At 36.1% G+C, this 16,871-nt stretch overlaps 1 protein-coding gene across 4 annotated transcripts in view; it reads left to right on the top strand.

Annotated features, from left to right (window-relative positions):
- mid2 (midline 2) overlaps nucleotides 1–16,871 on the top strand; it is a 508,198-nt gene that overhangs the window by 388,555 nt on the left and 102,772 nt on the right. For all 4 annotated transcript variants that reach the window (XM_069193421.1, XM_015351122.2, XM_015351120.2 and 1 more), the window contains one exon: nucleotides 8,047–8,195. In XM_069193421.1, the coding sequence (XP_069049522.1) occupies nucleotides 8,047–8,195 (149 nt within the window). The remainder of the gene's footprint in view (nucleotides 1–8,046; nucleotides 8,196–16,871) is intronic.

The raw sequence follows: 16,871 nt of genomic DNA, 5'->3' as shown, positions 1-16,871 counted from the left end.
GGAGCCTTCTGCTCCTGGGCTGTCCTGCCCTGGAATTCTCCTTTGAATTTCTCCTTAGAAAAGTCCGAATAGTTCTTGAGCTCTGTGTTGCCTGTTTTTACCTGGAGGAACTTCAGCTTGTTCATTGGCTGAAAGTTTTATGGGCATCAGAGTCCCACGTGGGTTACTCGGCCCTACCAGTCCCTGATTGGTTGATCAAGGTGAGATATGAGTCACTTACTCCTGACATCTAGGAATGCAGTCCAGATATCCATCTGGCACTCCCTAGACAGATAGGTGCCAATGGATGACCATTGATCATGATAGCCAGGCTTAGCTAAGTGCATCCCCCTTTGGGAGCTGTCCCTTTTCAAAAGAAAACATCTTTAAATCAGCCTGCATGAATAGCTTCTCTGCGGCTGCACCACAGAGATGAAGAGAGAAATGGGGCCTCATTTGGGAAAGCACAGCAACACTTAATTGTCTTATTAACAAGCATTGCCGCTACAGTAGTTTAAATAAAAAATACACAGCAGTATTCCACTTTCTTACTTAACTTACTAAACATTTTAAGCATCTTTCATTTGGTTACATACTGTGGTTATTTTGGAAACGTTTTTAAGTGCTCCTTCTGACTATATTAAGTTTATATACTTCATAAAAAGTTATAATGTTTTAACTTTTTCTGTGAATACTTATCGCTTTTTAGAATTCGATTTATAGGGATTATAATATGGAATTGCGTATCTAAAGAAATTAATAGTGATATAATTATACTCGTGTAGCTCAAATTATCACAGTAGTACACTTTCTTTGGAAATGTCTGCATCGGTTTAACTCTATCCTTGCGATTATGTGTGTGGCGTAATGGCTTAAGCATTTGCTTTTCATTGCTAGAGGTTGGGGATTAGAAACCAACTGTACCCATCAGTTGTTTTTTTAACAAATAAACATTTTTTGAAAAACTAACAATAGCAAATATTATGGACACTATATTGACAATTTTTATATTTCAAATATAACAAAATGTTTGAAGCTAAGTGACTTATTAATAACAACAAATGCCAGTACAGTATAGTTTTGGGAAATACATTTATTTGCCCTTGTCACCGGCCAAATGAGCAGGTTTGGCTCAAAAGAAACTTCCACACAGCAGTCTTCAGATGCAAACAAAACTGGATTTATTGCCAAAAAATAAGGATAACAAAAAAAAAAACCCCTCACAGGCATACTCTCCACACCTTTCCTCCAAGGCATCCTCCTCCATACTGAGCTCTCCAGTCCCTTTTATAGACCATCCTCTTCTAAGGACCTTCCTCTTAAAGGGACTCGCTCACATTTTTGTTAACAGAGATGGGCAGATTGATCAAAATAAAGCATTTTGCCATCCCAAAATAACTTATAAATTTTAACAGAGTCATGCAACTGTGATATATTCACTTAAATAAAACAACTAACCTTACATCGGTTATTTATAGATGGCTCACCAGCAACCTTTCCCTTTAAGATCATTTGTGTGATACTACAAACAGGAAAGGTGACTGGTGGCCATCTTGATCAACACAAAATAATACAATACAATACAATACTCCACTTGGGAAACACTGCAGTGCTTTTAGGGGAACAACAAAAAGGGTAAGTATCATTCACATTTCATTCGTTTCACATACACTTTCTCAAACATACCAGAAGGGTAGGGGAAGTATTGGAGTATTTCACATTTAGAAAGAAAGAAAAAATAACAAGCACTCTGTCACAGTCCTGCATCAAAGTTTAACTTATTCAGAGCTTCCTACATTACAAACTCCAAGTGTTTTGTCTATTGCTACAATATCGACAGCAATGTAGTTAAAAGGAACATGTCAAAAAGGGTTGATCGAGTTAACAGTCTGGGTGTGGGAAGTTTTGACTTTCCTGCCAGTCTTGGGTGAAAGGAACCTGTCTTTCATTGGAAGGTTCACCTATTCTACTCACACATGAGAATATAGGGGAGAAGGAAAGGTGCCTACGGTCATTTTTATCACTGACAGACAAAGTTGTGTTATGTTAACAAAAAGTATGCTTAACAGAGCCGCTTGTAAGAGCGAGGTGACTTTTTGCTATCTAAACCATTTTTTACAGCTTTTAAAGTCACACAATGTTTGAGTTAGCCAGGAACACATCATTGTATGTTATTTTTTATTTCATTTTTTAAAATAAATATAAGGCAACCAGCAATCAAATGTCCTGTTTTTTCTTAACACTCATTTTTCCATACTGTAGTTTGAGTCTTTGTGTAAGCTGTACATTCTTTTTACTTCTTAATTAAACATTTGAAACACTTTAATTTTGTAAACAAAACACGCATTCCGTACAGAAATAAAATAATATTTTCTACAGGTGTTAGCAGGTTGCTGACAAAATAGCACACGGTCCACTAACCGTACGCAACTGCCCAGTGATATAACTTAAATATAAACAAGATCTAGTACCTGGTGCAGTTTTTAAAATATATATATATATTGAAATAATCAAATCCCAGGCGTGAGTTCATAAAGCCAGAATTACTTAGTATCTCTAACGTCTGCGAAACACCTATTTACTATTATCTACTGCAAAGCTTGCAATACTTTGTGGATATTCTATTTGCAGTAGGGGCAGGGTTTGTGGGGAAAGGTTTAGGCTGCAGTTGAATTGGGGATCTGTATTCTTCACACCTGAAATGTTGGTTTCTCTGAAAGTGTTTTCTTCCCTGTTTAGCTGCTCGTTTGCTGCCTATGCATGCTTACACAGCTCCCTAGGTGATTTCTCGTACTTGACTGATAAAGCTTTAGAGAACGTTACATTTTTATTTTCAACAAATTGAAAATATGACATTTACATTGGTGTTTTTATTAATTTTTCACTTAAGCATATGGAAGAGTAGCAGCTGTCAATGAGAGCACCCCTGCTCCCTTAGGCTGGGCAAACATTTTTTTTTAAATAAATAAAAAATAAGATACAATGATGTGTTCCTGCTGAACTAAGACATTGCATGACTGTAAACTCTATAAAAACAGGTTTAAATAGTTAATAACCACTTTTTATGTGCAAAAAACAGGTGATTTGGCTTCTGCGTGATCAGCTTAGAATCTTTGTATATACTGTAAGTTTTTTACTGTTAGTAATCAATAATATTAAATTTACCACTTTTAATACATTTTTGAACTTTTTCCCGCATCTTGTAAAATATATTGTCATTGTTCAAATATACATTACATCTGACTTTCAGAAAATAAGTTTAAAACATTAAAAAAATATATGGTAAAATATAATTCAAAATATTTTTCTAACAATGTTAACTGTTTATAAAAATAAAATGTATTAGTTAAGGAATTGGATGGCACAGTTGTTAGCATGCTATTTGTATGTTTTTCTTTCATAAATATAACAGTAGTACCAGATGTCTCAGTGGCTTTCAAAATTAAAATTTGCATGCAAACCTGTGAATTAGAGAGATAACTAAGCTATCCATCCATTTCTAATTGTGGTGAAGTGGATAGCATTTCTATCTTGTAGCACTGGGGCCCTAGGTTCAATTCTTGCCATCCTGTGTGTGTGGAGTTTGCATGTTCTCTCTGGGTTCTGTGGGTTTTCTCCATATGTGTGATATGATTTCCTCTCACAGTCCAAAACAATGGCGTACGGGAAAACTGGCCCTGGTGCGCGTGCATGCGCGTGCGTTCGCGTGTGTGCGTGCGTGTGTCTTGTGATGGACTGGTGCTATGTCCAGGGTGTATTCTGCTTTGCGACCTTTGCTTGCTGGGATAGGATCCAAATCCTCTGTACTAGATAAAGAGATTAGAAAATGGATGGTTGTAAAGACACTGTGTGGATGGAACTATATACGGTATTAGAAACCCACTATGAGATGGCAGTATCTCACTGAGGATAAATTATTTTATAGTGCTGGCTTAAAGAAACAGTCTTTCCACCTCTGTTGCTCATCAGTGTCCATACCTAGTTAGTTATTTAAACAAATTGCTTCTAAATAGAAACATCTTAAGATGCTTCCTGTTCACTGGGGTATTTAAATCTGCACTCAGCAATATCCAATATGTTCAGAATGTGACAGCCAGGATCCTGATCGGGTTGCATTACGCCAGTCTTCAAGTTCTTACATCATGTTTCGAGTCAACTTCAAAATCCTCATCCTCATTCAGTATCTATCTGGCTTATTATCTGTCTTCTCCCCACTTTGCAAGCATTGTCCATCTGACCCTGGTCTTCTAGCTGTCCTCAAGAACATCTACATTCTGTGGGTGACAGGACCTTCTCAAACTGCAACCCAGAGCTCTGGATTTGTATCCCTAGTGATATCAGAGTCACCTACCCTGAGTGCATTTAAATCTATCCTTTCTTTTCAGAAGACTTAGTGTCTGTATCTGCTTCATTTTCTAATTTTGGATGTACTTCTAACTGCTTGTCTTTCTTATATGTATTAACTTTGTAATCTGTGGTCCTTATAACTGGTTTTACACCTACTGTATTGCTTTGAGATGCTACTTTTAAAGGTGCTATATAAAATAAAGTTTTTATTATTGTTATAGAGAAAGATGATCAGATTTTCCTTGGTTTAGAAAAAAAGATCTAAAGTATACTAGTTTGTCACTCTTCTCACACCCTCTTTGTTAAATGGCTTTGCATACTAATCTGATCAATCCAACTACCTATTTTCTGCGTATATTATTTATTTATAATTATTCTGAAAATCTTCTTCTTGAAATGAGTCATTTCTAAATACCTGTTTTCACTGTTAACATCTTGCAGCAACTCTGCAACAAAATATACACTTAGCTCAAACTGACAGTTAATCCTGCTACCAACATTGAATAAAAAAATCTTTAGATTTCTATATTTATGTCTTTATTTAATGGTTTCATTAGTGACAATGGCTAAAATTTCTTTCATGTGTTGCAAACTGACTTGCTTTAACAAAACATAGTTACAAATCCTTTCACCTGGCAATCTACCAGAATGCCAAACTATCTGAGAAGCCCTCCATGAAACCATGTTTTCTATTAATTCATATAAGTCTCTCTGACAGAATTGCTGTTTTTTGTGTGCTAATTTTTGCACCTGATTATTCAAGCCTCTCACTCTCTGCCAAATCTATTTAATGTTTTCATGTTCTTTTGTAACACACACCTTTCTGTGATTGTTTTTGTACATCTAAGCCTTTGCAAGTATTCCCTCATCCCTCTTCTTCTCTTCTAAATGTCTAGTCATGGATTTTTTCTGTTTGCTTATTTCAAAGTAACACCTGCTCCATTTCTAAAACTTTTCATGTGTATGTTTGTATTTTTATATTTATTTACACCTCTAGCACTTTAATGTCCTACATTTTCATTTGCCTTAATGTTTAGACTGAATTTTAGTTTAGCCTTAAAAAGCTTTTCTCTATCTTTTGTTTCTTGTCCTACAACCATTATGATTGATTAGCAAATTATTGCACTTCGCATTACTTTCTGGTGGAATCCTTTGCAGCCAAAATGTCACTGTTTAAATGAATAAGAAATGATATTGCTCATAAATATAATCACTTATTCTACGTAAACACAACATAATTGCTCTCTGAAAATGCTCTTTTTCCTGTATGTTTTGAAGACCTTGATGGGAACTGATTGAAATGTCAGAAAGGATTTTTTTTTCCTGTGTATTTCTATTGCGGAAAAAGTGTGTATTTCCTACATTGCTTTATTTGTCAAGATTTTAACTTTATATTTAGGCTCAGATTTCAACTATAAAATATACACTGATTACTAGCAGTAAATGGATTAACTTTTTTTCGTATGTGGCTCTCCCTACTGTGATTCAGACACAGAACAATTAAAGATAGCAACAAGTCAGGCACCAAGAGGGGGTACGGGGGCGTCTTCCCGCCTCCATAACTAAAAAGCCAAATAGAAGTTGCTTAAGCAACATACACATACGACATACACATGTCGTGTAACTGACAGTTTGAGGTAGCCTATCATGTAAATTTCACTTTGTTGCTGATAGGTTAATATTTCAAAACTCAGTTCCTAAGTCCTATGGCTGATTTTCTCTCTGTTTTGGTGGTTAAACGCAAGGATCACAGGGACTTCCATGTTAACTGGGATGTGTAGTTTTTAATTCAGTTTGAATTATAACTGTGAGGGCGCGCCAAAAATTTTCGGTGCTGTTGTCTCCACTTTAAATGTACCCCCCTCGTGGAAGAATTTGATCTTGAACATGTGCCCAGGGAGAGAAAAGGAGGGAAGGGAGTAATGTTTGCCCCTCATGGACTGACAAAGCAATTGGGAAGTGTAAACTATATTAAGCCATTGCAAGCCACTGCAGCAGCCACAAATAAAAAAACAACTTTTTTTTTCCTTGATGGTAACTGTAACAAATTGTCACGTTTCACATCCTTGAGAAAAAATCATGACTTTCTCATCCAATCAAAGGTTTGATGTTTTTTTTATTTTGAAACTGTGATCTTGACATGCAGGTGTGAAGTAGAGTTAACAGCTTCAGATTTAAAAGGTTATAAACAATATATATTCTGTGTCATATTAACATTGGAATGGTTTTACAAGTGTAAAAAGAGGTGTAACACAACGTGTATCCTTTATAACTCTTCAGTTTACAGAGAGATTTCGCCAGAGCCTCACAACATTGTCCAATAATACTCTTCTTGTGTCTAATTTTTAGTTTAGCAGGATTTGCACGATAAGCATGTTGTTTAATGGGGATGACATTACCCACGTCTTTACCACTGTACAACACTTGTTTGAGTCGGAGTGTCTGTTAATAAAACAGAGCGCCTTCCAATACATATACTGTAAATACTTCAGGTGGGTAGCTGTTCATGCATTTAGCCAATAGGAGGGGTGAGTGTCACTGGTTATTGTCCTTTCAATGCCATTTTGTGCAATTAAACAACTGGAGATTGCTTGTCTGATCTGGCCAGTAGAACTGGATTTAACTCCCATAATTGACAGTATTCACTGTCATTCATTTAATTACTGCATTATTTATATTATTTTCATATTTACACATACTTATTGTGATACATATACACATGTATGATTAATAAAGATGTCAACAATACAATATAAATCTTATTTATTTTATTTAGACATTACAGAAAGATACTATATTTTTTAAAAGTTCAGAAAGCACATTGGCCTGGACGCAAGCCCAGACCTTCCAGCTTATAGGTGACAATGCTACCACAGGACCAAATCAACACTCAAGCATTTCATTTTCCATTGCAACAATCACGATAGCAAAATGTAGTGAAAACAAAAATGTTTCCACATTACCACAGGTGAACGAGTTCAGGAATTCAATGCAGATATTTACTAATACTGAGAAAGTGGAATACACTAACACTACCAGCTATATAAATACATTGTATTAATATCCAAATTAATACAGTTAATGACATTCAGAAACTGTTTTAAAATTTCTTTGGTCACATGATTCCATCTTAATATTCAATATTAAGGATTTAAAAAAGGTTAAAGCATTATAGTGTTTTACAAAGTATATAACCTTTACATAGTTAGAACAATCACATTTACACCTTTTAAAAAATAACCACAGTAAGTGACCGAGTTAAAACAAGAGTATAAAACACAATTAAGTGATTATTAAAAAAGTAGTTCCTCGTATTTTCCTACATTTTTCCATGAATTTCTGAAACACTGTATTACTATTGGTTCTGTTGTACAAAACATACATAAAACCCTGAATATCTGAGCAGTGTCTGCTATATTGAAAATGATTTACATATTCAATGTAAATGCAAATATTGTCAGTGTTGTGTCCTTATCCTCAAAGTAATAGATAATAAAGAGTTTTTATGCATATTTCTACGCTGGAGTAGAAAGACACCCAGAGGTTTGTTATTACCTCTCAAAGCTACTGTACCTAGCTAGACATTTACCTTCCCTGGTTTTGGTGGATAATTATTAATGGTTAGATAAAGGAATTGGAATTGGGGAAATTATTTTAATTATGGGACATATTTTTCTGCCTCCTTCTGATTCCTTCTTTCTTTTTCATTTATTTTGTAAGGTGATGAAGCTCCGTAAACTGGCACAGCAGATTGCCAACTGCCGTCAGTGTCTGGAACGTTCAAGTGCACTCATCATTCAGGCAGAGCACAGCCTAAAAGAAAATGACCATGCCCGCTTCCTGCAAACAGCCAAGAATGTAGCTGAAAGGTGAGATACTCTTCATATGTAGTAGTAGTAGTAGTAGTAGTAGGAATTACTCTTGGTGCCTGACTTGTAGTAGTAGTAATACATAGAAATTAGGAAAGTTGTAATAAAATAAGAAAAATAAAAGATAAAAAGAAAGATAAACAGAAAGATCAAAGAACCATTTTGACTAAAAGATACATTAAAAAGATATGTTTTCAGATGTTTTTTTTAAACAATATACCGAGCCTGACTGCCTAAAAGTGGTAGTGAGTTCCATAATTTAGAAGCATAAAAACAAAAAGCAGCCTCTCTCCTCTGTCTGTATTTCACGTTGGTCTTTGCAGAAGACCAGTATTTGCAGATGTCAGGTCATGTATAGGAACATATAATGACAGACATTCAGTAAGGCACATAGGTGCTAGGCCATTTAGAGCTTTTAAAACAAATAAAAGAACTTTAAAATCTATCCTAGATAATACAGGTAACAAGTGAAGTTCTTTCAAAACAATACATGTTCTTCTAAAGCAACCTTTCCTTTACTTTATGGTGTGCAGTTACTCATTTAAGTATTACAATGAACATACAAAATTAATGCTGATTTTTTTCATTCTTTAATGAATCTGCCCATTAAAAAATCTGAACACAAGTTTAAAGTATCCTCCTAATGATGTTTTGGAATTGGATGAAAATATTTTTCTGTGGAATCATAATGTGGCCATCAACATTTCACTTTTGATAATGCAGGTGTCTCTATAGAAAAATACATTGCTAAAGAACTATATGTACAACTTATAGGTGCTGTGGGCAGTATAGTTATTAACCTTTTCAAGGATTTAATTAAACAACATGGTGTTTATGCAGTGATGCCCAAAACTAACAACTTCTTGTATCCAAAGTTTGGTGAGTTCTGTACAGTTGTTTTAGAGTTGCATGATTTCTACTTTGGTTCTCGTAAAAATAATGTAGTGCATGTCCTAGTAGTACAGATGCAGCCATTTAAAATGCACGGTAAAACCCTGTAACGCACAAAATAACCCACAGTTCACTGCGGTGTACTGCAATACATGATTTGGCTGGCCAAAATGACCAACAGGGGAACTTGTGGTGCATTGGTTGTTAGTGAAACGATTTAATCATTTAATCTCTTTATTGTGCATATTTTCATCTGCTTAGCATTGAATATATATATGGAATTTTAAAACTAAAGCAAAATTTTAGTAGCTGAACATAAAATGAAGAGGAAGCATAACGCGTCTGAAGGTCATAAACGATATTAATTTAGGAACATAAACATATTATGTAAACTGTATATGGCTGATATTAGTAGTTTAAATAAAAAATACACACCAGTATAACACTTTATTCCTAAACATTTTAAGCGTCAAAGTGTTTAATTCGGTTACATATTGTGGTTATTTTGGAAAAGTTTTTACGTGCTCCTTCTGACTATATTAAGTTTATATACTTTATAAAAACTTATAATGTTTTAACATTTTCTGCGAATACTTACACTCGTTATTACAGTAAAATTACACATACTTTTTAGAATTTGATTAATAGAGAATAAAATCAGGAATTGTGCATCTAAGGAAATTATGATATTAATTTAAGAGTCTAAATACATGTGTTTATATAGCTGGTAGTATTACTGTAATCCACTTTCTTTGTAAACACGTTTTATTTTTCATTTGACTTATTCACGCATGATAAATTGTGAGAGAGTGATAGATGGAGACAAGATGGAGGTTGTCAAAACAACATTCCCCAGAATGCAGTGGGAAATAATGTACCACCCTCAGTCACCCAGCCATCTGATGCACTGTATCAGAGAGAATGACGGATGGATTAGCCCTTTAAGAGTACAGTTCACACTGTAGGATATGTATTCGATGCTCCAGAGATGTCACATTTTACTGTACATGTCAAACAGGTTGCTTTCCGTTACTGATGCGCTCCCATAGCATTTTTTTTTCCATAGCCTCCGCTTTATCATTTTTACAGTATGCCTATTCCAGAGACATTTTCATTGTCGATAACAATGCGGGGAGAGAGTATAGATTCCAAAACACTCTACGGCAGCAGAAGTGAGCAATTACCTGCTCGAAAACAAATGTGTTCCCAAAAGCATATACTCCACAATTATCGCAACATTTGCAAACATTCCCGATACATAACCACGTTATGTACTCTGCATTGTTCTATTTTATACCGTGACTACACACTGTGTTAATTATTGTTGCTGCTGGGATTTGAGCTTTGAGTCGCCTACTTACTTCTTTGACTAGCTTGCAGAGAAAGTCATTGCCCTGCTTTTTGTCTATCACTTAATAAAAAGGTCAATGTAGAACACGTCATCTGTTACTGTGAACGTATTTTGGGGCACTTATAATAGAGAATCCCCATTATCCCCATTTTGATTAAAATCACAAAGGTGTGTTTAATTAAGTCCCTTAATTAAATTTAAGCATAGCTTTCTCACCATTTAGGTTTATTTTTCATACTATCGTTAAACAAAGCAGGAGCGTATTGTACTTCCTCATGGGATCACACATAGAAACATTTCACAAATTTTAGGAAAGTGTCATCTATACAATAAAGTTGTATTTATGTAATACCACTTGATAGAGTTAAGAATTCAAGTTGTATACTGTTTAGACTTTTAATCATTTTAAAATATTACAGCATGTTAAACGTTAAACATGAAAAAGTATATATATTGTTTTATATTATATTTTATAAAAGCAAGATTACTCAGTTGGACAAAAGTACACAACCTTACAACATTCATCATACATATTTTAATTATGCGCAAATACTGAGATGGACAGTTTTAGTAAATATGTTGACATATTTTTGCCAGATAAAATTCTGCCAGAGCCTCACAACATTGTCCAATAATACTTTTCTTGTGTCTAATTTTTAGTTAAGTTGGATTTGAGCTACAGTATATTATGCATTTTTTTTACTGTGATAACGAGCGCATCTTAGTATAGTCAGAAAGAGCACATAAAAACATTTCCAAAATAACCGCAGATTGTAACAGAATGCAACACTTTGACGTTTAAAATGTTTAGGAGGAAAGTGGATTACTGGTGTGTATTTTTTATTTAAACTACCAATACCAGCCATATACAGTTTACATAATATGCTTATGTCCTTAAATTAATATAGTTTATGAGCAATCTCCGGGAAACTAAAGTGGTTCCCAGGCACAAGTAACTTCATAATGCAAGAAGGCATTATGCTATACAGATGCAGCCATACAAAGTGTGCAGTACAAACCCATACTGCATGCAACTACCTACATCATACCACGGTACGTGGTTGGCCGGTACTCGTAGTGCAATGGTCAGTAGTGAAAAGATTTAATCATTTAATCTCGTTACTGTGCATGTTTTAATCCACTTAGTTTTGAATATTTATATGGAATTTTACAACTAAAGCAAAATATTAGTAGCTGAGCATAAAAAGAAGAGGAGCTTAATGCGTCTCATGATCATAAACAATATTAATTTAAGAACATAAAAACATCATGTAAACTGTATATGGCTGGTATTGGTACTTTAAAGAAAAAATACACACCAGTATTCCACTTTCTCCCTAAACATTTTAAGCATCAAAGTCTTACATGTGGTTATTTCGGAAACGATTTTATGTGCTCCTTCTGACCATATTAAGTTTATATACTTTGTGAAAAGTTATAATGTTTTAACCTTTTCTGCGAATACGCTCATTATCGGAGTAAACAAAAGCATACTTTTAGAATTTGATTAATAGGGAATATAATATGGAATTGTGTATCTAAAGAAATTAATAATGATAAAATTATATTCATATACTGTAGCTCAACAGTAGTATAAGACTTTCTATTGATATGTGTATGGCTGTTTCACTGATTTCCACGTGTCTGTGGCGTGATGGCTAAAGCTTGTGCCTCATAAACCTGAGGTCTGGCTTCGACCCCAGGTGTCGCCATTAGTTTTCTTTTAACAAATAAACATTTCTTTGAAAAACTAAAATAGCAATTATTATGGACACTATATTGACATTTTTTTATATTTCCAATTATCACAACATGTTCAAAGCTAAGTCATTTATTAATAACAACGAATAATTTCAAACCTCTACTGATATTATTACTGACAATAAATATTATCAACACTATATTGAATTTGTTGGTCTTTCTAAATATCATAAAACATTAAAAGTTAAGTGATTACCATTTTCCATGAATACAGATGCAGCCATTCAAAATGCGCAGCCGATACCGCATTATTTTGCGGTGCGCTTTACACAGTCTACCGCGAGTTACCGGTAAATACCGCTAGTTACCGTAAATTCTCCTATAATACCGCAAGCAAAATAATAGTATCAGGAATTTCCACAAGGTGGAGCTAATAAAGCTCAACCTCTCATGTTTGAGCTGTCGCCATCAAAGTCTTTAACGAAGATATTACTAATAGTATTAATAATGAATGACCTTGGACAAGCTGTAAACTCAAAGTATTGCCCTGGTCCACATTATTTTTTTCATTGACCGTCTTTGTAAAAGTAACACCACAGCATTTTGCAATCATGCATTTGTTTCCAATCATGCAAGGTACAGAAATTTTTGAGAATCGATTCACCATGCCTTTCACATGCTCATAAAAGAGATTGATTTAGGAACATAAACATATTACCGTATGCAAACTGTACCGTATACAGTATGTATATGTATATTTAATGTCTTAACTGTGCCCGTTTAAGTATTGAATATTTATATGGAATTTTACCACTGAAGGGAAATCTTAGTTCCTGAGCATAAAAAGAATAGGAGCATACTGTAACGCATGTGAAGGCCATAAACGATATTAATTTTGGAATTTAAACATACAGTATATGGCTGGTCTCGGTACTTTAAAGAAAACATAAACACCAGTTTTCCATTTCTCCCTAAACATTTTAAGCATCAAAGTATTTAACGAACGTGATACCGGAGTCAACAAGCATACTTTTAGAATTTGATCAAAAGGAAATATAATATGGAATCGCGTATCTAAGGAAATTAATAACAATATAATTATATTCATTTTGCAAAAAAACTGCAAACCTTGTTTTTAACAGAGCGTTCCATAATTTCTAACTACGAAAATTATTTAAACTGCGAAACTTATCATTCAAACAGAGTTCGAAATATCACAAGGATCCTCAAGAGCACAGCAAAGACTGTATTAAAAGAATCTCGTATCTAAAGAAATTAATAAGATATAATTATATTTGTGTACTGCGACAGGGCTGTGTAGGGCTGTGACTTTTCTTTTAACAAACATTTCTTCGAAAAAATTGAATAGCAATATTATGGACATTCAATTGACTCTTATATTTCAAAATATCACAACATGATAGAATCTAAGTCATTTTTTATATCAATGGATAGCCACCTTCTTCCCTTATGACAACGGTCCCTGCTTCTGCTTCCTGCTTCTATTGTGTGTGTGTGTGGGAGGGGGGGGATCCCTTCAGATCTCCCTTCAGATTTAAAAGGTTATTAATCATATCTTCGGTGTCGCATCTTACCAGTGCAGCTGATCTTTTGCTGCCTGGGTGGGTCAACTATCACAAAGCTTTAGGGAACCTAACATTTCTATTATCAACAAATTGTAAATTTGTAATAGAGTAAATTTCTATAGAGAAATGGACGCTGGACAGTATGCGTTACAATATAAACATTTATATTGATTTAAATCGCGTATTTTCCAATGACATACAGTACAAGTGGAAAGATTACAGATTTAAATCGTCATTAAATTTTGTTACGTTATACGTTTTAGGAACGTTTCATCTATACAAACACCACAAAACTATTCTCGATTGTATTTCTGAATGTTATGTTACACCTATAGTAGTTCACTGCTTTAAACACATTGTAGGGAAAACCGGTTCAGGGACGCCAAATAAGTAATCATAGTGGCTCTCTGAAGGCACCAGTTCTGTAGGGTTTGGGCATTTACTGAGACAATTATTAATTGTAGCAGTAAATCACAAAGTTGATTCTTTTGGTGGCTTTAGAATCCAACCATGCGACATAACTCAAACAACGCACACACACAGGTACTAACACACGAGGATACATTTATTAATACATAGAGTATGCATGTAAATCTAACAGATCTTATTGAGAGGGTTACCAGAATACAAAAGGTATATTCGGTCAGTTACAAAGCGTTACACATATCAAGAGGACATACGTTCAGTATAATAATAATAATAATAATAATAATAATTGCTTACACTTATATAGCGCTTTTCTGGACACTCCACTCAAAGCGCTTTACAGGTAATGGGGACTCCCCTCCACCACCACCAATGTGTAGCATCCACCTGGATGATGCGACGGCAGCCATAGTGCGCCAGAACGCTCACCACACATCAGCTATCAGTGGGGAGGAGAGCAGAGTAATGTAGCCAATTCATAGAGGGGGAGTATTAGGAGGCCATGATTGGTAAGGGCCAATTGGAAATTTGGCTAGGACACCGGGGTTACACCCCTACTCTTTTTTCGAGAAGCACCCTGGGATTTTTAATGACCACAGAGAGTCAGGACCTCGGTTTTACGTCTCATCCGAAGGACGGCGCCTGTTTACAGTATAGTGTCCCCATCACTATACTGGGGCATTAGGACCCACATGGACCACAGGGTGACCGCCCCCTGCTGGCCCCACTAACACCTCTTCCAGCAGCAACCTAGTTTTTTTCCCAGGAGGTCTCCCATCCAGGTACTGACCAGGCTCACACAGTATATCATTCATTAAGACTGTTTCGTAAAGTGAACTTGGTTACAACTTCTACATTAGATACTCAAACAAGTACATAACTCTTAAGAATTAAATTGATATCAACTGGTTGGGATAACAATTGAATTATCGAGCTGTAATGCATTGAAGTTGAATACTCATCTAATCTTTGGGGATTCAGATCTCCTGCGGGCACAAAGAAACAGTTGCAGGCTGTTGCTGTCCAATCCGCGCTCTCTGGCTCGGTGCCAGGCTGTGCTGTGCGGCTTGCGACGGTGCGCTGGTGATGCTCACTGACCGGCTAGTTGGTGTTGTTTAACTAGCACAGTTTGTGCACAGGAGAAAAGATGACTGTGGGTCCCAGCAAGTCAGGAAGAGAACCGGTTCATTCCTGATGAAGAGCTAGTTCTGAATAGTGATTCAGCTGTCCACAGTTCCGACCTGTTCACGAGGCCTGCTGCTGGTTACTCTCTGGCAACCTCCACTCTAGACTCTTAGAACAAAGGAAAGTTCTGGCACTCGGACACACTGGCCGTTCCGTGGTTGTCCGGGCTGAGTCTCAGGATGGTCAGGAGGCGCGCTGCGAGAATGTCCTGCCCTTGGGAGCCTTCTGCTCCTGGGCCGTCCTGCCCTGGAATTCTCCTTTGAATTCCCTTTAGAATTGTTGAATCTGAATCTGAATCTGAATCTTGTCTGAATCTCTCAGGCTCTCTGTGTTGCCTGTTTTTACCTAGAGGAACTTCAGCTCATTGATTGGCTGAAAGTTCCATGGGCATCAGAGTCCCACGTGGGTTACTCGGCCCTACCAGTCCCTGATTGGTTGATCAAGGTGAGATATGAGTCACTTAGTCCTGACACCTAGTAATGCAGTCCAGATGCCAATGGATAAATTGATCATGATAGCCAGGCTTAGCTAAGTGCATCCCCCTTTGGGAGCTGTCCTTATCAAAAGAAAACATCTTGGATGAATGGTTTCTCTGTGGCTGCACCACAGAGATGAACAGAGAAATGGGGCCTCATTTGGGAAGGCTCAGAACACTTAATTCTTTCTTATTATTAAGCCTCGCCGCTACAACATCGAATTAAGAAAGTTAGGTGTAGCACTTTAGATCTTTTTTTCTGAACCAGGGAAAATCATGTTTATCTATAACAATAACATAAAAAAACTTTATTTTACATATCACCTTTAAAAGTGGTATCTCAAAGCAATACAGTAGATGTAAACCACAGATTACAAAGTAAATACCCAGACAAACACAAACTCGTTTTTAATAAAATGCTTTTATTCATTCAGCAGAGAGAGAGAGACATCCAGCAGAGAGAGACACACACAGGTTTTCATTGACAAAAAGTAATTGTTTTTTTTACATTCCTCTTTTCTAATAGGAATGTTTTGTTTGTGGACAGACTGTCCACAAACGTGAGACTGTCTTTCTCAGACTCACAGTCCCGAATGTCCCCCGCCCCCGATCAACAATCATAGGAAGAACACGAAACAGCCTGTTAATAAAATTGTTACAATTTTGTTCGGTCAGTTCTTCCTCCCAGAATTTATCGATCGCATCGATCAGTTCCTGCTTTGTGATGGGCTTAGCAGTTTTCCGAACGAAGTCTTTCAGCGAATGCCAAACCATCTCTATCGGATTTAGATCTGGGGATTCGGCTGGAGTTTTCACCCAGTTCACTCCTTCTGCTACAAGCCTTGCCCTTGCTGCTGTGTGTTTCAGATCGTTGTCTTGAAAGAGACGGTGCCTTGATCCAAAGTGCTCCCTGATATATGGGGCGGCATGCTGTGTGACCACGACTTCCTCAAAGAATTGAAGGTCCATAATTCCTTTGAAAATAAGAAGTGGTCCCTGGCCTCTTCTAGATATACCCCCCCCCCCCCCAACGTGAACCTTCAGTGGATGTTTGAGCTTTA

This window comes from Lepisosteus oculatus, chromosome 8 (assembly GCF_040954835.1).
Source record: "Lepisosteus oculatus isolate fLepOcu1 chromosome 8, fLepOcu1.hap2, whole genome shotgun sequence".
NCBI lineage: Eukaryota > Metazoa > Chordata > Actinopteri > Semionotiformes > Lepisosteidae > Lepisosteus > Lepisosteus oculatus.
This window is presented reverse-complemented; position numbering and strand designations above follow the sequence as displayed.